Source organism: Eutrigla gurnardus, assembly GCF_963514095.1.
Source record: "Eutrigla gurnardus genome assembly, chromosome: 6".
Lineage (NCBI taxonomy): Eukaryota > Metazoa > Chordata > Actinopteri > Perciformes > Triglidae > Eutrigla > Eutrigla gurnardus.
In genome coordinates, this window is record NC_139920.1 from 12,727,951 (window position 1) to 12,753,143 (window position 25,193).

At 42.3% G+C, this 25,193-nt stretch overlaps 1 protein-coding gene across 1 annotated transcript; it reads right to left on the reverse strand.

Annotated features, from left to right (window-relative positions):
* Nucleotides 1–2,533: 2,533 nt before the first annotated feature.
* aspm (assembly factor for spindle microtubules) lies at nt 2,534–23,956 on the reverse strand. The gene is made up of 26 exons (XM_084011900.1): nt 23,607–23,956; nt 23,236–23,379; nt 21,279–22,797; nt 20,387–20,482; nt 20,140–20,241; nt 19,921–20,067; nt 19,483–19,722; nt 19,297–19,364; nt 19,031–19,172; nt 18,145–18,275; nt 17,085–17,260; nt 16,313–16,458; nt 15,536–15,621; nt 15,214–15,426; nt 14,715–14,919; nt 14,012–14,160; nt 13,353–13,481; nt 12,696–12,890; nt 7,042–12,321; nt 6,670–6,819; nt 6,378–6,569; nt 5,711–5,903; nt 4,689–4,843; nt 3,172–3,348; nt 2,887–3,059; nt 2,534–2,777 (listed from the first exon to the last, which is right to left on the reverse strand). The coding sequence occupies exons 1-26, from the start codon at nt 23,880–23,882 to the stop codon at nt 2,675–2,677; spliced, it is 10,587 nt and encodes a 3,528-aa protein (XP_083868026.1). The 5' UTR covers nt 23,883–23,956; the 3' UTR covers nt 2,534–2,674.
* Between the last annotated feature and the right edge of the window lie 1,237 nt (nt 23,957–25,193).

Genomic DNA, 25,193 nt, shown 5'->3' on the forward strand with positions numbered 1-25,193 from the left:
CCATCTTCAGAATTAAAGTTTTAGGCTATGCCCAACCACCCACTCTGACCAACTTTGGTCAAACATGGCTAATGAACATAATCAAGGCAGCAATCACAAAGAGCAGGCCAAACATCTTTATTCATTTAAACAATTTAAACTATTGACTTATGAATTACACTGATAGGATACTGAAAGTATGAATTACATACAGCTGTATCATCGCTGCTGGAATGTCCAGTGTTGCTTATTGGCATTTGGTATTGTGACATCGTATAATATGTTATGAACCTATAAACTTCCATTGTTATGCAGATGATACTCAATTATATCTATCAATCAAGCCTGAAGAAACCAATCAGTTAAACTCCAGGCATGTGTTGATATAAAAACCTGGAGGACCTGCAATTTCCTGATGTTAAACTCAGATAAAACAGAAGTTACTGTATTTTGGGCATATACTGTATATATATTTGATCAGGATCTATCCTTTAACTCGCATATTAAACAAACTAAAAGAAGGACAGCCTACTTTCACTTGCGTACCATTACTAAAATTAGGCCAATGCTGTCTCAGAAAGATACAGAAAAACTACTCCATGCATTTGTTATCTCAAGGCTGGACTATTGTAATTCCCTATTAACAGGCTTTTCAAATAAATCTAAATCTCTCCAGCTGGTCCAGAATGCTGTAGCGCGTGTTGTCTTAGTACCACTTGTTCCTCAAGAGGCGAAGGTGAGTCACTGTAGCATCCAGTCTTCCCTCACAGAACAATTCCTTGTACATTTCCATAGTTTGCTCCAAATAGGCAGAAAGGAGAAAATGGCTATTATTTTTGTTTCATCCATTCCGGGAGACAGCCTGATCCTGTACCTCCCCTACTCGCCGCAGGATCTGCAAACTCTCATTATCAAGGTTTGTCATTACAAACAAAGGATTGACCCAGTGGCACCAGCCTGCTGTGCCTTGCAGAGGAAACCCCTGGCAAAATACTTTCCTGGCAGTGGACAAAATAACAATAGCAGCAGTGTGGTAGAAAAAAAAGGTGAATAAATAAATAATGCATATACAGTATATGCATGCACATATGTGTGTGTGTGTGTGTGTGTGTGTGTGTGTGTGTGTGTGTGTGTGTGTGTGTGTGTGTGTGTGTGTGTGTGTGTGTGTGTACTTGTAATGTTTTGGTATTTTGAATTAATCAAAATGGCCAGCTTTATATATACTCACTGGTGTTTCCTTAGCTGTTATATATAATGGGAAAATAGACATTTTGACTAACCGATATCTCGGTAATTCCACATAATTTGAGGCAGTAGATACATCCTATGATGATGCTGAATAAACACAGGCAGACTCCTGCTGAAGCAGCTTAGCAATAATATTTAGCTAACTGCAACTTTAGCCTCTAATTCTAGTGAAATGCATGTGAATTTCCGTAAGCTACTTTTCTGTAAGCTAAATCACTTATTGTAGATTACTGATTCCATTGTACTTAATGGGGACATAATGTATCATACTCATTTTCTGATTCATGCTTGAATTCACCCTTTGTCTGAAATGCTCTGTTTTAGCGCCTTTCTTTTAAGCCACCATCCTGAAAAAGCTCTGCTCTGATTGGCTTGCGAGAGTTTATTCGCAATATGTCCCCTTTAAAGAAAAACATACATTAAATCCCTTCAACTCTGGACTTTAAATGATCAAATTAATGTCTATGCTCCTTTAAAACAGCACAAGACATGTGAAAGAGCACTTTTGTTTTGTCGATAGTGTGCATTTCCCCCTGAAGATTGTTTAAAAGCAGAGTGTGTGTGTGTGTACTTGTAATGTTTTGGTATTTTGAATTAATCAAAATATACCACTGGTCTGTATGCCCTATGCTCTCAAGTCATTCCTGTCATCAACAAATGGTACATTGTACTTTGTGGGTGTGTAGATGGTGTGATGACCCTGCCCTTTGGCCAGTAAAAGCTTTGGTTAACTGGAAGTGACATGAGCTAAATGATTAACCAGTGGACAAAGGGAGACGAGTACTGCAGAACAGTTATGCATCAATCGCTTGTCACGAATTCAGTGTTGGCGTAACAATTTCTATAAAATAACAAAAAACAGGAGTATTCAGATATATATATTTATATATATATATATATATAGAGAGAGAGATATATTTATATATTACATGAAAAATAGGAATATATTGTCTGCATAAAAACAAATACTAGTTGTGAACACTTGATGCAGGGTTCAAGACTTCTGAGGAGGTGCATGGTCTCCCCATGTCAACGTGGGTTTCCTCCAGCCTCTCCAGCTTCCATGACTTTTAATTTGACATGTTTATAACTTTTATAACATACTCTTTTATGTCATTCATGAAAATGTTCATGACAAACCATCAGTGACAGCTTTCATACTTTATATGCCATCTTTTAAAACAAACTATACTGTGACTTTTTATGACGTACAATTACTTTATTTGAATTGTTGACATTGTTGACTGACAAGAACGATACAAGAAGACAAGAAGATAGACGAAAGATACACGAGACTGGCACCATGTTTAAGAAACAAATCCATTTTAATATATACATGGAAAACATGGAAATGTGAGAGGGAAAAATTCTCAAATGATACATAAAATATTTTAAAGCAAAAGTAAAAACAATTGGATGATGAACCAAGATTTCAAATCATGTCTATTTACAACACAATGCAGAGTGTGTTCGCCACCATCTCAATGGCCCTGAGAGGGTCTACGATGTCTTTGAGCTTGTCCTTTCTTAGAACCCAATCCGGTGCAAATCTGAAAAACAAAAACAGAATGTGAATTATCGCTGTAAACGTATAGTATCTATATATCTCTGACAAATACAGTTCACTATACACACACACACACACACATATATACATACTTTGGCACAGGGCGGGATTTACGAGGTGTTGCTTGAACAAAGAAGCTCCCATTGATCGATGCGTTCATCTTCTGTTTCATAACAGTTCTTTCAGCATCCATCTTGTGTTTGCGAGCAGTGAGACGGTAAATACTGCGTATCCTATCCAAAACCTTAGGTAGCTTCATAACCTCCTGAAGAAATTTAAAAAGAAGTCGAATTAAAATATGGCATATACATTTTCTTAAATTATTGGACGAATATCTCAAGCATTTCAAAAGTCATGTGTTTAGAGCAGATACGGACCACAGCACGGTGCTTGTCTTGCAGGAGGAGAGCGAGAAGGAAGCAGGCCTTGGTGAAGATGCTGCCGCCCTTCTCTGCCACTTTGTCCCCTGCCTTCTCGCGGTATCTCTGCAGCAGGTCCAGCAGCGTCTCCACAGAGTTTTCCACCGAATACACTGCCTCAATGGTCTTATGGTACTGAGGGAGGAAACCACACGTGAGTGAGTGGAGAAGAGGAAAACGAAAAAAAAAAAGTAGAAACATGTAATTTAACTTTAACTCTATTAACCACTTATCCAGACAAAGCGGACAGCCACCATATTACTGAAAAAAACAATCCGTGCAGATGCAAAGTCTGCGTTTAAAAATGCAATATGACAGTGTTTACTGTTGGTGGTGATTAGTGTCAGCCCTGTGATAAACTGGCGATCTGTGCACCCTGCCTTCACCCCCCCCAGCGACCCTGAACAGGACAAACGGTTACAGGTAATGGATGGAAAAGCAGAACAAGATATAAAAGGCTGCGTCTACTGCCAACACGTTGCCACAGTCGAGCTGATTATTTTGAAAGTCAAGCACTAAAGTCCACATGGCCAAGTGAGAAATCAATAAAAACAACAGTTGTGTGACAACATAATGGAATGCCCAGACTTATGCAATGGGAATAGGCTATTCCAACTTTCCTCAGTTCAGTTGTCATCACAGAACCAGACTCATCCTACAGTCTAATCTCCACTCGGTTCCAGTTGACATTTACAAAGCAGATAAAATCATTTAATTTAAAAATGTGCTACTCTGGCTTTGATGCAGCCACAATCACTACTCTCTGGTCTTTAGTGATGTCCTGCCCACAGCAACGCAACCTGATTTGGTATATAGTTCAGTCTATCAAGTATGAAGGCTACTGGCCCACAGACTGGCAGGAGAAGGGATTTGCAGACTGGAGCTGTGTTTGCTGTCGGTGAGCTGAGTTTTTTTTCCTCTTATTTATATTTACTTTATAAAACTTCAGGGATCGCACCTTGCACTTTTTGTGTTACGGTAATGTTGAATTAATACTCAGATATTAGTAATAATTGGTATCAGTATTGGCCCCCCGAAAGCCATATCGGTCAGCCCCGAACAAAAAGAGGTTCCTCTGTCAGAGCTCGGTTTTGCAGAAGAGAAACTGAGCGTGATTTGAAAAAGGAACAGAAAGTCTACGGGGAACTGAGAAATCAAAGCTGTTGAGGAAATGCTGTGACCTTCTCCTGGCTCTGTCCAAAAACAATCCACCAACCACCATCACCTCTGAAAATCACTGTTTAACATGTAAATAATACAACAAGTTGACAAGACGTCACTGCGCCCTGCAATATAAATGAATAAACGAAGCCCTACACAAAAGTACAACTTCAACAGGTTTCCTTTAAGCAGGTAAAAGTATGTTAAGGTAAATTAGTTGTTTTTGTTCTATACACATAAATGCATAGATTAGTGTCCGAACCATCACTTTAAGGAAGTCAAGTGATCACTAGGTTTCTGCTCTGGGCTTGTACCTTGGAGAGGTTGAGGAGGATCTGGATTGAGTAGGTGATGACGTCCATGCAGGGGACGCTCCTGTTGCAGCATCGGATGAGTGTGAAGATGACGTTGGTTGCTCCGCTCTCTACCAGGCGCTCACAACACTCTGGGGACAGTCTGGTGGCGGTCTCTGCACACGCAAACACACACACAATGTCTTCTATTAGCATATCCGAGAATATCTTCACATAAAAGGAGTTTTAAGTATATCCAATAGGAGGATACCCAACAACAATTATACATGAGGAACATACACTTTATTAGATTTTTAGATTACACAAGTTAGATTCTGGGAACACAAGTCAACTAACTCCTTATGTAATGACCTCAGTCTCGTCTTGATTACACAAGCACTTTTACTATTACAACACAGGCAACATTCTGCACTTCCTCAAAAGTCTTACTTACTCATGCAAAAATCGATTGCAGAATTACAGTGACCGCATTTGGGGGTCATGACCCACCCAGTCTTGTATCATAACCTCTTTTCTATCTATGAGACCACTGTTTTAACTGGATGAGTTGACTGGTTAATCACCACACCCGCTGATTGATATTCACCTTCACCCAGCTGCACATTCACTACAGCGTCCATGCAGTCTGTGCACCTTCCACCTTGCACTTGGCATTAATAATTCAAATTTCAACTGAGGGTGTAAAATATTAAATTGCTGGTGCAGTGCATGCTTTTGCATCCTCATAGAACTGTGTCCAACTCTGCCTCTCCCCTCAGTGCACCTTGATGCCAAACACTGATCATGAAGAATTAATCGCCAACAACTACAAACTCAGCAATGCAGATTAACCATGGCAAATGTTAAAATAGTTAAAAACAGTCTCATTAAAACACTTGATTTGAAAACATTTGTAAAATCAATTGTAAGTGGAGAAGGAGAACAAACACTGGACATCAACTACAAAAAAAAAAACTGAAAAGTAAAACTATGATTTTAGCAGGAAGCTCTGTGGTTGCACAACCAGAAATGGCAAATCTTACCAAGGTTCCTCAGGGCCTCAAGAATGTAGGAGAAGTGTTTGTATCGAAGGAGGTAGTCCAGGGCAGACGACGTCTTGTTGCACAGTTTGTCCTCCTCTCGGACGCCAGCGGACACTTCACGTAAGCGGCGTCTCAACTTCACCACCTTGGCATTGTCATTCAGTCGGCGGGAGCGGTGTCCTCTCCACAGAGCCTGGAAGTGATAAACGATAAGTTCACAATTTGTCATATCTGTCCTAAAATAAGTCACTTTCCCATATGAAAAGGTTATCGCTAGCCTTTACTCATTCCTGGTTCCACACAGTCTGCATACGCAAAACTGAATATATTCCAAAGTAATATGCTGTTTAGTATTTAATTTGAAATAAAATGATTTGCATTATACTATAACAAAAAGAGGGAATTGTGTACTAAAATGACAAGCTTTGGAAGATACTCACATACCCTTTACACATAAAGAGGATTGGAAATTGTATCCAAGCATATATTATATATTCATAAGGAAGAGCCTCCTAATGGTCAGTATGAACAGGAGGAACGATGACAGCAAACAAAATCTGTTTCAATGTTCATATGGGCACTTGACTACTGTTCTAAGACACAATTGAAAAAGTGTGAACATAAACTATAAGAGAAAAGTAATCACGTGTAACACTGACTGTAGTACCTGAGCTTTGACAATGCCCTGTTGAACCCTCTTCTGGCGCCTCAGAAGGAGGAATTTGCGGACGGCCTGCTGGATGACTGACGCAGCCTTGTGACGACGGGTTAACCAGCGCTTGACTGCTCTCTGGGCTACGACTACCTTCCTCCTGTCCTCCAGATAACGTCTCCTCTGCAGCCTCGTTCTCACCCATCGCTGGGGGGGGAAGCATTAATTACATGAAGCATTTAATTAAATTAAAGTGCCTTTCAGTGACAGATTTTGTTTTTAATTTTTTGGCTCATTGTTTATTTACCTGTATGCTGATGACTGAATGGATTTGTCTTTTAGCCGACTCCAAAGCCCAGTGGGCTCTCAGAGCTCGTTGGACCTTAATGGCACTGAGGTGATGGAAGGCCGCAGACGTAAAACGGAGCCTCCTCTCTACTTTGGCTCTCTCTAGTACCTGGAAGACAATCGTATGCAAAGAACAATAAGCTTTCATGTTGAGCCTCTTTTGAGCAGTTAATTAAAAATCACATTTCAATATGTTTAGCTTTGCTCCAAGAAGGCAGTGGTTTCATTTCAATTTCAAGATATTGACTTCAAGTCTTAGGGCTGTCTGGAAGGCAGGTGTAAAAAAGAAGCCCTTGCAAACAACCAACTTTAAATAAAGAGCTTTCATTACCTGTCGTTTCGCAATCCAGGCTCTGCAGTGGAACTGAAGTGTTATGGCAGCTTTCTTCATTCGTGTGTAGTTGTTCCTCTCCAACCTGCCAAGCTGTACTGCCCGGATCTTCCGCTGAAGTTTCACAGCTGTGTCCCTTTTCCTTTGGAAAATACGCCTCTGCACGGAGCATCTCCAGCACGACTGGATGACAATGGCAGCTTGATTTTGGCGGCTCCTGTCCTTCCTGGCACGCCAGCCTCTAAACGCTGCCTGGAGTGTGATGGTAGACCGCTGCATTTTCAGGAACTTTTCCCTTTCTCGTCTTTGGAGAATACAGGCACGATAGTATCTCTGGATGATAATGGCAGACAGATGCATGGCCAGGTATTTGACTTCTTCCCTGTGCTTTCTGAATGCAGACTGGATCACAGTGGCAGCCTGATTCCATCGAGCAACCTCCTTTCTGACCTGCTGACCTCTGTACGCTGCCTGCAGGACAACAGCAGCGCTGCGCATCCTTTGGTATTTTTGCATTTGTTCCTTCGCTGCTACAGTGGCCCGATACCTCCGCTGAATGGTGAGTACGGAGGATTTCAAGGTCAGATACCGATTGTGTTCACAGTGGGCTCTGTAAGCTCTCTGGATAACACTGGCAGCTTGATGCCTTTGTTTGACGTTTTGCCTTAATTTCATTCCACGGTAAGAAGCCTGCAACAAGATGGCTGCTTTTCTGCACTGTTGATAATGTTTCATCTCAGCATTTTTCTGTCTCTGAGCTCTAAACCTCTGCTGTAACACACAGGCTGCCCACCGTTGTTTCTTAAAGGCTGACTGCTGTTTATGCCTCTTGAAGTTTACTTGAATGACAGTCGCTGCCTTGTGCATCTTGGTGATGTCGAGTCGCACACGTTGACCTCTGAAAGCTGCCTGAAGAATGATGGCAGAATGTCTTGCTTTGAGGAACTTTTCTCTCTCTTGTCTTTGGAGAATACAGGCACGATAGTATCTCTGGATGATAATGGCGGACAGACGCATGGCCAGGTATTTGACTTCTTCCCTGTGCTTTCTGAATGCAGACTGGATCACAGTGGCAGCCTGATGCCAACGGGCAACCTCCTTTCTGACCTGCTGACCTCTGTACGCTGCCTGAACGACGAGGGCCGCGCTGCACATTTGCAGGTATTGCGTTCTTTGTGCTTTAGCTGCAACAGAAGCTCGATATTTTCTCTGAATGAAAAGGACCGACAATTTCAATTTCAGATATTGCTTGCGTTCGGAGAAGCCCCTGTAAGCTCTCTGGATAACACTGGCAGCATGATGCCTCTGTTTGATTGTTCTTCTGGATTTCATTCCACGGAGGGCAGCTTGTAGATTTACGACCGCTTTCCTCACCTCCTGATAATGTTTTAGCTCAAGGTTTCTCTGTCTCTGAGCTCTAAACCTCTGCTGTAACACACAGGCTGCCCAGCGTTGTTTGCTGAAGGCTGACTGCTGTTTATGCCTCTTGAAGTTTGCTTGAATGATAGTAGCGGCGATGTGCATCTTGGCAATGTTGGCTCGCACACGTCGACCTCTGAAAGCTGCCTGAAGAACGATGGCAGACTGTCTCATTTTTTGGAAGTTTTCTCTCTCTTGCCTCTGAAGAATACGGTTACGATAGTATCTCTGGATGATAATGGCAGACAGATGCATGGCCAGGTATTTGACTTCTTCCCTGTGCTTTCTGAATGCAGACTGGATCACAGTGGCAGCCTGATTCCAACGAGCAACCTCCTTTCTGACCTGCTGACCTCTGTACGCTGCCTGCAGGACAACAGCAGCGCTGCGCATCCTTTGGTATTTTTGCATTTGTTCCTTCGCTGCTACAGTGGCCCGATACCTCCGCTGAATGGTGAGTACGGAGGATTTCAAGGTCAGATACCGATTGTGTTCACAGTGGGCTCTGTAAGCTCTCTGGATAACACTGGCAGCTTGATGCCTTTGTTTGACGTTTTGCCTTAATTTCATTCCACGGTAAGAAGCCTGCAACAAGATGGCTGCTTTTCTGCACTGTTGATAATGTTTCATCTCAGCATTTTTCTGTCTCTGAGCTCTAAACCTCTGCTGTAACACACAGGCTGCCCACCGTTGTTTCTTGAAGGCTGACTGCTGTTTATGCATCTTAAAGTTTACTTGGATGACAGTCGCTGCCTTGTGCATCTTGGTGATGTCGAGTCGCACACGTTGACCTCTGAAAGCTGCCTGAAGAATGATGGCAGAATTTCTTGCTTTGAGGAACTTTTCTCTTTCTCGTCTTTGGAGAATACAGGCACGATAGTATCTCTGGATGATAATGGCGGACAGACGCATGGCCAGATATTTGACTTCTTCCCTGTGCTTTCTGAATGCAGACTGGATCATAGTGGCAGCCTGATGCCAACGCGCAACCTCCTTTCTGACCTGCTGACCTCTGTACGCTGCCTGAACGACGAGGGCCGCGCTGCACATTTGCAGGTATTGCGTTCTTTGTGCTTTAGCTGCAACAGAAGCTCGATATTTTCTCTGAATGAAAAGGACCGACAATTTCAATTTTAGATATTGCTTGCGTTCGGAGAAGCCCCTGTAAGCTCTCTGGATAACACTGGCAGCATGATGCCTCTGTTTGATTGTTCTTCTGGATATCATTCCACGGAGGGCAGCTTGTAGATTTACGACCGCTTTCCTCACCTCCTGATAATGTTTTAGCTCAAGGTTTCTCTGTCTCTGAGCTCTAAACCTCTGCTGTAACACACAGGCTGCCCAGCGTTGTTTGCTGAAGGCTGACTGCTGTTTATGCCTCTTGAAGTTTGCTTGAATGATAGTAGCGGCGATGTGCATCTTGGCAATGTTGGTTCGCACACGTCGACCTCTGAAAGCTGCCTGAAGAACGATGGCAGACTGTCTCATTTTTTGGAAGTTTTCTCTCTCTTGCCTCTGAAGAATACGGTTACGATAGTATCTCTGGATGATAATGGCAGACAGACGCATGGCCAGGTATTTAATTACCTCTCTGTGCTTTCTGAATGCAGACTGGATCACAGTGGCAGCCTGATTCCAACGAGCAACCTCCTTTCTGACCTGCTGACCTCTGTACGCTGCCTGCAGGACAACAGCAGCGCTGCGCATCCTTTGGTATTTTTGCATTTGTTCCTTCGCTGCTACAGTGGCCCGATACCTCCGCTGAATGGTGAGTACGGAGGATTTCAAGGTCAGATACCGATTGTGTTCACAGTGGGCTCTGTAAGCTCTCTGGATAACACTGGCAGCTTGATGCCTTTGTTTGACAATTCGTCTGGCTTTCATTCCACGGAGGGCAGCTTGTAAGACAACAGCGGCATTCCTCTTAACACTCAGGGCTTGCATCTCCTCTCTCATTTTCTTGTTAGCTCTGTAACGTGCTTGCAAAACACTGGCAGCCCAGTGAAGAGTCTTGTAGTGGGTCCTCTGTTGGTACATTCGGAAGTGAGATTGAATTGTTACAGCTGCTGCATGCTGGATACGCAACTGCTTTCTGACCTTATATCCTCTGTAGGCTGCCTGCAGACAAATGACTGCCCTGTACTTTGACAGATAGTCCAAACGGTCTTTTCTTGCCAGAGTCACTGCTCTGAAATTCTGCTGACAAACCAGAACTGCTGCCTTGAGAGCTAGGAACCTATTTCTCTCCCTAACAGTGAGAAACTGTCTCTGAATTATTGTAGCAGCTCTGTGCATCTCTGTGATCTTCCTCCTTGCCCTGTGGCCCCGATATGCAGCCTGGATGACTGCAGCGGCAGATTTCATTGTCCTGTAACTGTGCATCTGTTGATCTCTGAGCATTTTGGCCCTGTAGTGTTGCTGAATAATGATGGTAGCAAGCTTGGTGGCAAGATAAGCCATATGTATTCTGTGCATCCTGAACTGAGCTTGGATTGCTCTGGCAGCATTGTGCCTCTTCTTTTGAACTTGTCTCACTCTATATCCCCGGTATGCAGCTTGTATCGTTATAGTGGCCTGCTTTAGCGCCGTGTATTCTCTTTGCTGTGCCCTGCCGACCAGAAGAGCTCTGTATCGGCTTTGGACGATAATCGCTGCACTTTGTAGAAGGAAATATCGTTTCCTACATAAAAACATCCTGACTGCAGACTGAATGACTGTCGCCGCCCAGTGATTTTTCTTCAGCTCGGTCCGAACTCTCATGCCTCTGAATCCAGCTTGGAGTGTAACGCAGGCTGCTCTTGTGTGCAGGAATGCTTTCCTCGCCTCCTTTCCAGCCACATAAGCTCTGTAGCGACGCTGTACAACCACTGCACAGGCCTTCTTGGACATGTACTCTGCTTGCGCTTTGTGCCGACGGTAGTTAGCTTGTATCAATGTTGCACACCGATGTTGCTTCTCTGTTGCCTTCCTGGCAGCTCTGCCTCTCCAGTTAGCTTGTACGACAAGTGCAGCATTCCTAAGTGCATCATAATCCTTCTTTGTCTTGAGAGCCAAAATTGTGGCTCTGTACTTTTGCTGTATCAAAGCTACGGCTTTTCTCAGGGCAAGGTAGCGCCGTTGGGCAGCACACTTCCTATAAGCTGCCTGGATTACCGTTGCTGCCTTGTGCAGTTTTTTCAGAGATTCCCGAGCCACTTTTCCACGATACGCTGCCTGAATGGTAATGGCAGCGCATTTCATCCTCACAAATGTTTGCCGTTCCATGTCTCTTTCCACGGAGGCCCTGAACCAGCGCTGGATTATGACTGCAGCGCATCTCATCTTCGCCACCTGTTTTCTGACGGCATGCCCTCTGAGCGCACTCTGAATGACAATAGCAGAGTGGTGCTGAAGCTTCAACAGCTGAAAGCAGCGCCTCTGGGCATGGCCTCTGCACTGGGCCTGAATGAGCACAGTGCATCTCCTGATCATTCTGTATTGATGGAAACACATCTGCATTCGATACCAAGACTGTATCTTTACAGCAGCAGCAGTTCTTTCAGACAGTTTTTCCTTGTACCATTTTTTAAACACAGCTTGAATCACTTTGGCAGCGCGGTTTTCCTCTTCTGTTTTCCGGGCTTTCCACCCTCTGTACGCTCTCTGTATTTTCACCACTGCAGCTCTAACGGACAAATAATGTTCTCGGTCTCTTTTTGCCAGCACCCATGCTCGTGAGCGCTTCTGGATGACAGTTGCCGCCCAGTGAATTCTTCCATAAGCAGAGGCTGCCCTCCTCATTCGCCATTGTGCTTGGACAACAATGGTGTAGTATCTGAGGCACTGGTAAGCCCTTCTAGCCGAAAACATCCTCCACTGCGCCTGCATGGACAAGATAAGACCAATCTATTCACAGAACTATTACAGGCACATCATTGTAGCAGGTGTCTTTGCTGGGAAAAAAATGGACAGACATTGAACTGAAGCAGAAATCACAAAAGTTGTCTGACAGCATAAACAAATTCAGCACCAACGTCAATATGTTGATATCCAAACTCTTTTAAGACTGTCTGAGGTAAGAAAAAGAAAATCGGAACAACAAGTCAAAGTCATCAATGGCTGAGAACGCTGAAAACATTGTGCAATATTGTGAATTTTTAATCATTTAGATGTTGGTTTATCGTGTAAAGTCTTTTATCTTTTGTTAACGGGCCTTTTATCCTCACGTTATGAAATCACATCTAATAAAGACCTACCTGGATGACAGTTGCTGCTTCATGCTGCAGAGCCCGTAGTTGAGCCTGTTTCTTAAGCCTCAACCTGTTGCGGGCTAGGAAACCCCTCCAGACTGATTGGATGATAACGGCAGCTTTATTCTGTCTCCTAGCTCTGCGCTTCTGGAGGAAAGTCCTCACAACTGACTGGATTTTCTGGGCAGCCATGTTTCTTTCCTGTGTCCAAAGAGAGCAAAGAAAAATATATCAACAAACATGTATTATTGTTCATCAATTTTAGTTTTTATATTTCCACATATATTCCGGTGATAATTCTCTGTATGCTCATCAGTATGAATTACTTACCGTCTCCTTCGTCCTTACAGCAGTTATAATCAATATTTTTATATTAACATATCAAATGACACATATTTAGGTTTGTGCACCTAATTGATCTTTTTAAATGATATCACGTGTCAATGTTAAATCTAACATTAAACCAAATATTATAGAAAATAAAGCAGAAAAAGGAGCTCAAAACATAACACAAAAAACACATTAATTGTGGTTCCATCATGATATATATGCCTAAATGGTCTCATCCATGGTTGAATAGAAAATAATAAAAACAAATGAATAGAATTGATCTGATGGATAAAACTCTAATCACTTTGCAGGTGTACCGAAGATTGAACCAACCTTGTAGATCTGTAGATCTTTCTTTAATGTGTATTTCCTCCAGGCGCCCTGTATAACCCGAGCCGCTCTGGTTTCGTTCCGCAGGTCCAGAAGACGAGCACACAGGAAGCACAAGTATGACATCACAACCTGGAAATGAACAGAGCTGGATTTTATTTATTCATGTATGCATTTGTTTTTTTGCAAGGGACAAGTACAGAGAAACATTCACAATTGAGTGTATTTAGCCAGAGATCATTTCCAACACTACTCCCATGGTGCACATTGATAGTTTCTGTACTTTAAATGAATAAAATAATCAAAAACACAAAAAATGAGAACACAAACAAACAAATTCAAACAGACAAATCAAACAAACAAAACCGAACACAAAAGGATGTCCAGCATCGACTCAAATACATAAATAATGACTTGTTGGTGTCATGGTTACAGATCTGGCTTTTAACCAGACTATTGTCATTTTCATATTGGACTTCACTTCAGGACTACACCTATAATGTGATATCAGTGAAAGTGAACGATATTGTTTTAAAAGCTGGAAAAGACTGTTGAGCTTCCATGTAAAATCTGCTCCGCTGACACCCTTATTATACATCGTTACTGTATCTTACAGATGTGTCTAAAAGCGAGTGGAGAGAAACCTTCCTGTCTGATCGTACCTTCTCATTGGGGATGGTGTTTGACATGTCAGCTGGGTTGATCATGGCAGGAACTCCGCCAAGGAAAGCCACAGCAGCGTTGACCAGTCCAAAGTTGTTTTTCTCATTCTCCAGGAGCTCTTTAAATTCCACTGTCGGGGAATCTGGGCCTGTTCACAAAAATAACACACTGTCATCACAAGTCTGCTTCTGTCTCTTAGCAAGTCCTTCTTAAGAGTTTACAAACATAAATTTCACTTTTGAGCCATGAAATCAATCATTTTTCTACATGTATCCTATTATTTAAAAATCAGAAATCAAGTTCAAATGTGGAACATGAAGCTTTTGAGTTTTTAGTTAAAACGTTAACTATTGTAACTTTACAAGCTATGCTAGTATAATTTATTAACTAGTATTTTCTCCTCCTTAATGTTTGTTTTAAATAAAACAGGCTTGATTCCACAACAGGAGGGGTTAATCTGCATAAAGCCAGCTGCAAATCCCCACCCAAAGCAATTGTATGAAACCTGTTGGAGTTCCCTAAATGTCTTATTATGCAGAAGATGTCTTATCATATTCCTTGTTGTCCAAACACTAATGCAGCACACGTGTGAGATGTACAAATGGGGGATAAACATCAACTTAAATTTTTTTTTTTTTTTTTTTTCAAAGTGCATCCAAGCAGACTATTGCACTGAAGACACACCGCACAGCTGACAAGTACCGTTCACGCCTGTTGGCAAGGAGTCAAAGGAGTTGTCAGAGTCGCTGGCTGAACAGTTGAGCTCCAGGCGACCTCTCGGTGAGCACTCGAGAGTCTGGGTGGTGCTGTGACTGACGGTCCTCTCTGGCAGGAGACCGGGGTGGTAGTGGTGGATAAGGTAGCAGAGGATGCGGCCGTCCGAGAACGTCACGGTGAAGTTCTCCACCTGCACAGATGGATAACACACTTCATTTACGGTTTTCACAAGTTAAGAAACCGTCTGTTTAAACACTGAAGTCTATTTTGTAACTCTTTTAAGTGTTTGACAGAACACCCCAAGCAGGAGAACAGTTCAATAATACATCAAATTACAAAGTGCAGAAGGGGAACAAAGTACCATTGTATCCTGCACAACCACACAAAACGAAATCACTACCAAAGTATCCACTTCAAACACAAAAGGATTTTCTTGGGCCTGCAAGCTGAAGAAAAACAAACGAAACAAAAAAAGAAAGCTTGCCTTCAGATTGTAGAAGTCACACACAGCTCGGACCCACTCCATCAGCAGGGTGATCTTCATGCTGCTGTGTTCATACGGCAGTCTGGTCTTTACTGGACTCTGCTGAAGGCCCCGATAAGCCCTCAGGGACGCCAGCCTCTGTTTGGTCCTCAAGGTTCTCTTCAGGAAGCCAATTTCCTCCCTCAGCTGATCCTCGTCCAAAATCACCTCCACCTTAACAGGTCATTTGATAAGAGCGCATTAATCAACTCTTCCCACGGGTTAAAAAATGACTTGCAATGTTGTGCCCTGCTGGCGGACTGGAAAAATGTCTGGTACACACATGAAACGTAAAGATGATTTTCCACAAGAGGCTCAGTGTCTTCTCTCTGTGTCCGTCCACAATGTCTCTGGAATCAATGTTGGAGCCTGAAAATAAAGACAATAAAAGGTTTCTTAAATACCTTTTATTATGGTTCTTAAATTTAACCATAGCAGTTAAATTGTGTTCATGTTAGTTAATGAGTATCTTTGGGTTTGACCCTATAATCTGGAAAAATATTCATTTGAAGACATTTCCTTGACTTTTGGGAATTAGTGATGGGGACTTTTCACCACCAATAATAAAAATGATAGACAGATTGATTATACTTATTATGAATTCATTTAATTAATTGTTATGTACAGCCTGATGACTCTTAATTTCTAATTTATTGACTCATTAAGTTGGCAAATTAAATGTTAACTTTTCTAAATTTCTTTACGTCTTTTATCCTGTACTGCTTAGTCAGTCTGACACATGCTCACTTATGTGATTGTGCACAAACACTAACAACCATGCTGTCACATAAAGGGCAAATCAATCCAATTATGTCGCTGTGCAGCTGTACACCGTCTGTTTGTGATCAAACTCCAAAAAGGTTTGCGGCGTTTATGCTCAAGTCAAAGAACAGTAATTACATTGTGTAACATTGGCGGAATATAAAGCCCAGTATGAAACACAATGAGATGTAATGGTTTCTTTAAGTTCCTGTGCTCTTTAACAGAAATGTTACATGCACATTTCACGGGGGACAAAAGTTTCTTTCAGGTTGAGCCTCTCCTTGTTTTGCATAATTACCGAGTTCATCCTTGAGGTCAACCCCTCTGCCTTTGAGCACTTGCAAAGCCATGTCGACGTTGTGGACCTTCTGCAGGCGGCTGATGGCTGGCAGACGGAGCTTGGCCGACAAACTCCAGTCCTGGATGAGGAGCTCCATCACACGCCTGGACGCAAACCCAACATAAGAATCTTTGTTTGCCTCCATTTTTGACATCTTTGGTGTTACGTGGTTGTTTTTTCACCCCACCAATAACCTGGCATCTTTCCTGGACTGTAGAATCAATGAATGCTGATGGTTTGAGAGACTTAAATCACAAACGTTCACAATCTACATAATCAGACAAAAGGTGTAAAGCGGGGGAGAGCGTGCGTATTTGCCAATAATAATCCTTCAAAAGCAAAAGGGGAAAGGGAAAGACCCTTGAAGAGGAAGTCTAGCGAAGTCTAATTACATTAGAGATTTACTCTACAGATATGTTCTGGCTCATTGCAATTACACTTTCTACCCTGTATTTCTGTGCATTTAAAGAGAGAAATACATTAAAATATAAACATAAAGAGATACACTTATGAAATTGAAATGATCAGAGTGCAAGCTATTTAAAGATAGGGTAGTTGGAGAGAGCATCCTTCAGTGAGAATCCCAGGGAGGAAATCCTCAGTGTGAAACAGCTCTGCTGAACACTGAATCCCTCCCAGCTGCAGGGATGCTGCCATGTAGCAGAGTCTGACCTCTGAGAAAAGTGAATATCCCAGAGCATCACATTAAAATTCCTTCCGTATCACTCACACGAGACGAATGCCGCATTTCAAGTCAACCGCCAAATTCTTCACAGCGAAGTTGAACTCATCCAGGGGCATCTGAACGTGGGAGACAGGTAACCCCATGTAGCCGAGATGCCGGGGGAGAATCCCCTCTCCACTCAGGAAGTCTCTGGAGAAGGCCAACAGCAGGTCTTTACTCGTCTGCAAAGAAAAGAAATATAAAGCATAGCAGAGTTTAATACAACCCAAAACAATCTAATGAGAGAAAAACACAATAAACAATGTGAAACAGTTCTTCATTCTTCTGAATGATGGATTAAAATGCAGTCAACATGATAGTGGGGTTCACTTATGAATGGCTTTAGGGTCCTTGTCTATTTAAAAATACATACCGGAGCACTTTCTCCCTCTTGGATATAAAAAAGGTAGACAGACTATGTGCACATGTATTATGTTGACCGTAATTATTTCAAACATATAGCCCTGGGCCTTCAATAAATTAATAAATATGACCACACTATGCTCATGGCTTATAAATCTTAGCTTATAAGATTGATAAGATTATAAAAATAAAGCAACTCAATGTTAGATTTTTTTTACTACCATTAAACGTATCTACTGATCATGAACCGTTCAAAAAGCAATCTTGTTATCGATCTGTACGTCTACATTTATGTGAAGTGTAAGCAGTGCTCTTAGCTCATAAATTAAAGAAGAGGTAGGTCAAGGTCATAAATTAGGCACTGCATAGTCATTTACACAAGTTAACGCACTATGACACTCATTGCACTCTGCCAGACTCAATAATCAGACTCCGTTTCTGTGCCATGCCGTCAGCTTCAGTCGTCAGCAGAGCAGAGATTAGTCACACACCGTTAAACCCTGATGGCATGACAAATTTCTCAATTTATCAGACTTTGGTGGTGTTTATATTTTAATTATATACTAAAATATGACTAATTTTCAGCATCGGTCCTGATCGATCCGAGACAAAATACTAAAAGGATGATTTGATGAATGCTGTTGTGTGTTTTATTTAATATTTATTTAATATTTATTGTTGACACGGGAGGGCTTTGGCCTACCTTGAACTCTGCATCCAAGCAGAACAAACAGGGGTTGTGCTCAATCAGCCGCGACTCTTTGGCTTTGTCCAGGAAACACACCAGCAGGAGCAGCTTCTTCAGAGTAAAGCGAGACAGCACCTCCTCGTGGCCTAGTCGAGAAAAGGTACAGACATGTCACTCATTTCAAATAATGAGTACAGAAGAAATCCTAATAGTGTAATTAATTCCCCTATTTGCAACTATGAATATTTGGGAAGTAATTTGTAGTTAATTGGGAAATTTTATCCAGTGATGACTTTTAACCCCCCCCCCCCCCCCCCCCCCCTTTTTTTTTTTAAGAGTGGCAAAGTTATGATGATTAATTGATTGCAAAGAATAATAAAACATTTATTACTATTTTTTGATGATTCTTTGTTTTGAGAAATGGCACTCTTTGGTTCCAGCTTGTTAATTTGGGGGGATTTGCTGTTTTATATAATTGCATATTGAATATCTGGGTTTTGGACTGTTGATCTGACAAACCAAGACGTTTTACTAAATGACTAAATAAACGCTGAATGACAAAATAATTTGCGGAATAACTGATGCTGCAGCTCTGAATTTTAGGCATTTCTAGATCTTGCAGTATACTGTAATTTGAATATAGCGATATTCAGAAAGCGTCTCGTGTTGTCAGCAGGAAATTCTGAAAGCAGTTCTAGAAGTTTTTAGCATGACAAGTCAAGGTGTAGAAACACAACTTGAGCAGATAACCAAATAAATAGACATGTAATTACTTTGGATTCAAAATTACCACAAAAAGTTCAAAGAATGTCTCCACCTCAGGATATTAAGATCCTCTTAAATTACCATCTTTGTCAATAAAAAATATGAAACAAAACAAACAAAAAAAATAAAAACTTACCGTCTTTGTAAAGGTTAGGCACTTTGGCGTGTCTGAACTGAGCAGCGATGTCTGGGTTCCAGAGAAGCCGCTGGAGGATGAACAAAGCCAGACCCAAGGCATCACTGTTGCTCTCCAGTGAGATCAACTCCCCGAAGATCGTCTGCGAATGAGCAACATTGTGCTTGCTGCTTAGCAAGAGTGGCATGGACAGAGAAGAAACTAGAAATTGGACTGTACAGAAAGATAAAGAGACTGCAGAAGGAAACGCTGTTGTGTCAGAATACCTCGAGTCCAACCCGTAACCACAGGGGATTGTAAGAAAGAAGCCAGTTGAGGACTTTTCGGCGTTCACCTGAAAAATGACAGAAAACAAGAAAATGATGTTACTTTCAGGCTCACCAAGGATTTGATGAGACCTTGCAACATATAAAAACCCAGCGTTTCTGCAACAAGATGAAATATTAATTAACCTATGTCCTTCCAAAGATGGCGGTCCTTTCGGACGAGCAGCCTCTTGGCCTCCACCTCCAGTTCGAGTCTCTGAATCGCCTTGACCATGGCCTCAGTAGTGAACAGCTGGCAGGCGGAACGACGCAGGCGGTTTAGCTTCCGTCGGGCCGTGTAGGTGCTAAAAGACATCTCCTCTTTGGTGGGAGCTTTAGGCACACTGTACTTCTCATCGTTTCCCATGGCAAGGGACGCAGCATTCACTGCACAAGAAACAAATGAAAAGAGCAACGTTTAAGAATTATTAAGTCCCTTCAACGTCTGGAGCTCAGACACTCATTCAAATAAAGAGCAGCATGTATTATGTTTAAGTTGTAAAGTGTTCAGAACAAAACCAAGCACTACACAATAAAGATTTCCCCCACATCATGTTTGCATGGCGATAGCCTGCTGAATGTTACCTTTAGCGACTTCAGTGTTGACTTTAAAGTCATCCGGGGTGAGGACGTAGTTGATCCACCATGTGAATCCCCTCTCCTGCTTCTCGATCCACCTCTCATCATAGAACATGTTCTTGGCAGCAAATGGCATCGGGTGTCTCGGTATGGCTGGGAGAAAAATTGTAGAAGTAAAACACTAAATACAAATTTTAAGATCAAACAAAAGCTGCCATCAAATACCTGAATGCGCCGGCTTAATAAAGCTGAGCTTTGACTGCGCCACGGCGACCATTTTTGCCGTCTTCGCTGATGAAATGCCCGATGACTTCAGAGACCGGGCACCTGTGAACAACAAAAAAGCTCATTTTCAATTTCATCACATAGTTATGTTAGCAAACCTCCCAGACATACCTATACTACAAGAACAGCAATCAAGTCTTATAAGAAGGGTTCACCCCTTCTACAGGTAAATAATACACCATTTTACCTCGTGAGGAGAGTTTGGAGCTTGATTGCTTTGTCTGGACAGGAACCACAGACTTCACAGTCTTAAGAGATGATGTACTCATTGATCGCACCGAGCCTGGAAAAAAATCAAATTAATGCAGAGGCCAGAAACAAGGCAGATATTAAACACAAGTTCTAACCCATATTTTTGGAAATGGATATTCAAGAATTTACATTAAAGTCCACTGCATTAACACACATCTGCTGAAGCTGACCAGTATATCTGACTCCTGGACGTAGCCTGACTACCACCATCATTTAAGATGTGTATTGTAAGAAAACTATATATAAAAGGTATTTGCATGTATGCATCTTCAGCAGGGCACTACTGCAACTAATCTGAAATTGACGTAAACCTACCGTAGAGGGGTAAAAAAAGTTACCATAACTTAACCATAACCAAACTTTTTTTTATTTAATATCTTAAATCTCATCTCAATGCGTTTTGCTGTTTTTATAAATGTATAAATGTAGCAAATTTCTATAATTTACTGCACACAAAGTCAGCTTATAAGATATATCAAAAAATGGAAGGAAACATACATGATGCAGGTGATTCAAGTTTTATATGCTCAGTTGCCAGTTTAGTGGATAAAGTCGTACACCTAGCTTCAATTGTATTGTTTTCTACCAAAAGGTGTTTCTATTATTTTGTCTGTCCCATGCATCAATGGAGGGAAAGTTAAATAACAAAAAAACACTTATGCTGCATAATGTAATACAATTCAACAGCAGCACAAACTCCAAAATGTTAATCAACATGTCTCTTAAGGTTTCAACAGCATTTTATAAATGTTAGCCAGGTTCTACCAAGAAACAACATCATGTATTATGTTTACATCCTAATATCAATAAACTTAACACCTGCTCACCTGTTGTTCTCGGCTGTTGCCTCTGTGATGCCTTTCTCCTCTCCTGTACTGATCGCGGGGGCTCAGTTTTCCCAGCGGCCCCTCTGCTCCTTTTGACACGCTCAGTTTTCCCAACAACCTCAGTCACTGAATCACTTTTCAAATACTCCTCACTCTTCCTCTTTTTGTAGTTCACGGCCGTGTGAACTGGAAATGAGTCTTCCTGCACATACGCAGGTACCGAAGCAGTTGGGGATATGCAAGGTGCGAAGCTGTGGTGTAGAGGAGAAGAGGAGCTCAGCGGCGACAGAGAGGTGACAGTAAAAGCAACCAAAGCGGGGCCTGCAGGAGGTGTGGAAGTAGCTGTGAAAGAGAAGCGGGCAGGGGCCACCGATGGAGGGGAGGTGATGGGGAAGGTAATGGGTAAAGGCAAGACATCGAGCTGTGGAGTCAGGCTGGAGGAAGTAAAGTCTGGGGCTTGCTGTCCGCCATCACACAGGGAGCCGGCGTCCTCAGAGCTTTGCAACTCCTTGGTTTCGGTGTCTAGGTCAATGACAGGAAGGCTTGGGGTGCCTGGTCCAGACTCACACCGAGTCCTGCCATCGGATAGCTCCAGTGTTTTCTCTAAGAGCCTTCGCCTTGACTTCTTTATTTTCCTTCCACTCAAATTGATTTCCTCCACTGGTGCTTTGCCCTTGGTCACTGTGACAGAGGTAAAAGCCTTTTTTACCTTTTCCATAGCGTTATCAGCCTCCGAAACAACAACCTTTTTGCTGACAAAGAAGGTAAGTGTTGGTTCACTGGACTCTGGGCTATCGGGTAATGCTTGGAGGACATTTCGCTCACGTCCACAGCCATGGTTCTCACTCTTGGATTCCAGTGAATCTGTAAAGCCACAGCTCGAACTAGTGTCTCTGGAAGGGGTGTTAACGTGGCACAGATCAGAGTCAATCAGGTTCAGTGCATCCTTCAAAGAGATAACTGGAGATCCAGTTAAAACACTGTCATCCTCGGGCTCAGAAAGTGGGCCATCTGACTGAATGTGTGGCATGAACTTCTTAAACATCTCTGGAGTCCCAATAGGTGACAGCGTCATGTTGAGCGTTTTGGTAAGATTCTTGCTTTCAGGTTTGCCCTCCAACACATCTGAGCTAGCAGACATGATGCCAGAGTCCATTATTTTCCCAGCTGGGACAAGTAGGACAAGAGGAGAGTTCCTCTGACCAGGATGGATATTCTCCTGGTCCGACAAGCCCAGCGTCCGTTGCCTCTGGGTGCAATTCAAGGCCTTCTTCTCCTCCAATTTCAGAGAGTAATTGTCAATGGGACTGAGGTGAGAGAGGGACCTCTCTCTGACGGCTTTGCCCTCATTGAGAGAAGCGAGTGGGCTGCGTGGCTTTTCCCGTTTGTACTGTGGTTTTCGGGACACTTGGAAGGTTTTATTGGCTGCCATCTTCAATGGTTGTTCTGTTTTCTTCCTCCTAGGTGCGGCTGCTCTTTCACCCTCCTTTTTGGTTTTGATTGTGTCCCATAAGCTTTTCTGAAACAAAAATGTATGCCATGTCAGAACTACAGTATAAGAAATTTGTATTAAATGTTTATAAGTTAAAGCCATATTCAACCATGTACTAACTTCTGCAAATGACCATTCATTTTTCATTTTCTGTCAATTATATTCTGGATTAATTGTTATGTCTATAAAACAACTTAAATACCCATCATAACTTCCCAGAGGTCATGGAAATATCATCAAAAGTCTTGTCCAATAAATAGTGCAAAGTATGGAATTTTCTACAATGATAACAGATAGAAAAAGCCGCCCCTTTTCATGCTTACAATTTTTTGAGAGTATCTCAGCAATTACCCGTTGACCAAACTAGTAATCGATGAATTGATTAATAAAAACAGCTCTACCAAAATGTATAAATGTTTTTTCATCTAGGTGGGTAGCTGTAGCAGCCTCTGTTGGGACATGTACCTTCTTCTTTTTGGGGGCTTCTGCTCTGCCCAACAGTACAGCCTGCTGTTTGAGGACCCCATTGGCAGTGAAGAGGATGAGCTCCCTGATTCCTCCTTCTTCTGTTGGAGTCCAGGTTACTGTCAAACTGAGCGAGTCCTCGGGCTGCAAAAAACATTTTTTTTTTTTTAAACACGTGGAACAACTGCAGTTATCTCACAATGGGGACACTAAATAAGGAATAATAAGAACAGAGATATAATAGTAAACCATGTTATTACATGGGATTTGGCACAGCTCCTGAGCTTGGTTAACAGGTTCTGTAGCGTTACGTGAGTCGCGTCCCTTTTGTGTTAACGTTAGTTAGAGAAAAGCTGTTAGCTAGAACATACCTGTATCGTGAACGTGCTGTGGTCCACAGAAAAGCCTTTACTCGAAGGGATCTTCTCGACAGAAACCTCCGCTTCGGCATCCTCCGTGGGGTTCTCAACGCGCAGAACAACAGACTTGGATGTGCCCAACCTCACTGTTCCAAATGTCACAAATGGAGCCTTCGAAAACAGCGTCAAAACTAAAACCGGAACATCGTTCTCCTTGTTAGCCTTGTCTCTCTGGACCGGGCTAAATTCCAGAACTCCTCTCCGTGTCGAAGGTTCCGTTTCAGCCATTTCAGTAACAGTAGCTATAGCTATCTGTTACGCTGTTAGCTTTTTAAACGTAGCATGTGCGCTGCACTAACGTTGACTGCTCACAACAACTACAAGTAGACGTTAAAACACGCTTCCTTCAACGAGTTTGAATTTTGGTCGTGTTGTTTGAGCAGCCACTTAGCGGCGAGGGATGGTTGCTGCTTGTCCAATGGGTGAAGAGAATAGAGTGAATCATACGAATGCACAGCTGTCGACCAATCAGTTATCAAAAACGTTTTAAAACTGCCACAAACCGCGCCCACAGTATCAGAAACAAAAAACGAAGCTGTGTCACTCTGAACATATTTTTCGGCACCACTAACGCCAAAGTTTGGCAAATCCCAGCGAAGCTATTGAAATAATACAAATGCTAAGAAGCAGGACAAAGATTTAATTATTCAAAATTTCCGTATGAAAGAACACAACAGTGGTTTACGTCAGCCCAACATTACTATTGAGTGATGGATCTGTTTACTAATAGGATCCTTGTATTCATGCGCTCGTTATTACTCTGGTTTAACTGGAAGAAATAATAGTAATAATAATAATAATATGTATATTCTTTATTAATGTTTTAATGGTATGTCCCTTTTTAAATCCGGTAGTCTGACATAAGATCATTTGTGAATCGTTCACCGATGTTAACTTGATTACTGTAATGGTTAATATCCTGCGTTTTGGCTGCAGAAACTCAAGCAATACCTTTCCATATGGCAGTATTAATTAATCATTGTGCAGGAAAACGTGATGCAGTGCCCTAGGGTGCCCTTCCAGAGGAGAAAATGTGATGCAGTGCCATAGGCTGCCCTAAATGCTCGACAACTCTTTGGCTTAAGAGCCTTTTGCACAAAAGGTGACAACGCACCACTTGGGGGCTTCACCTCAAGTAGGGTTTGTGAATAATAAATTACATTACGCAGCTTTTTGTCCCAAAGTATCTTTGTACATGTCATCAGTGTGCCCTCCATCCGCAGCTGCAGACAGATTATCTGCAGCTCTGGTATTTTTCAGGCTGAAAAAACGTGGGCCTTTTTGGGGTGCAGGGGGCGCTCCTGAGGACCTTTTATGACTCTGTGGTGGCATCAGCCATCTTTTTTTGGTGTGGTGTGCAGGAGCAGCAGCATCACAGCTGCTGACATAAAGCATAAAGCCAGCTCTGTCCTGGGGTCCTTGCTCAACCCAGTTGAGATATTTAGTGATAGGAGGGTCATAGCGAAGCTATCATCCATGTTGGACAACACGTCCCACCCCCTTCATGAGACAGTAACATCACTGAGCTCCTTCAGTGAT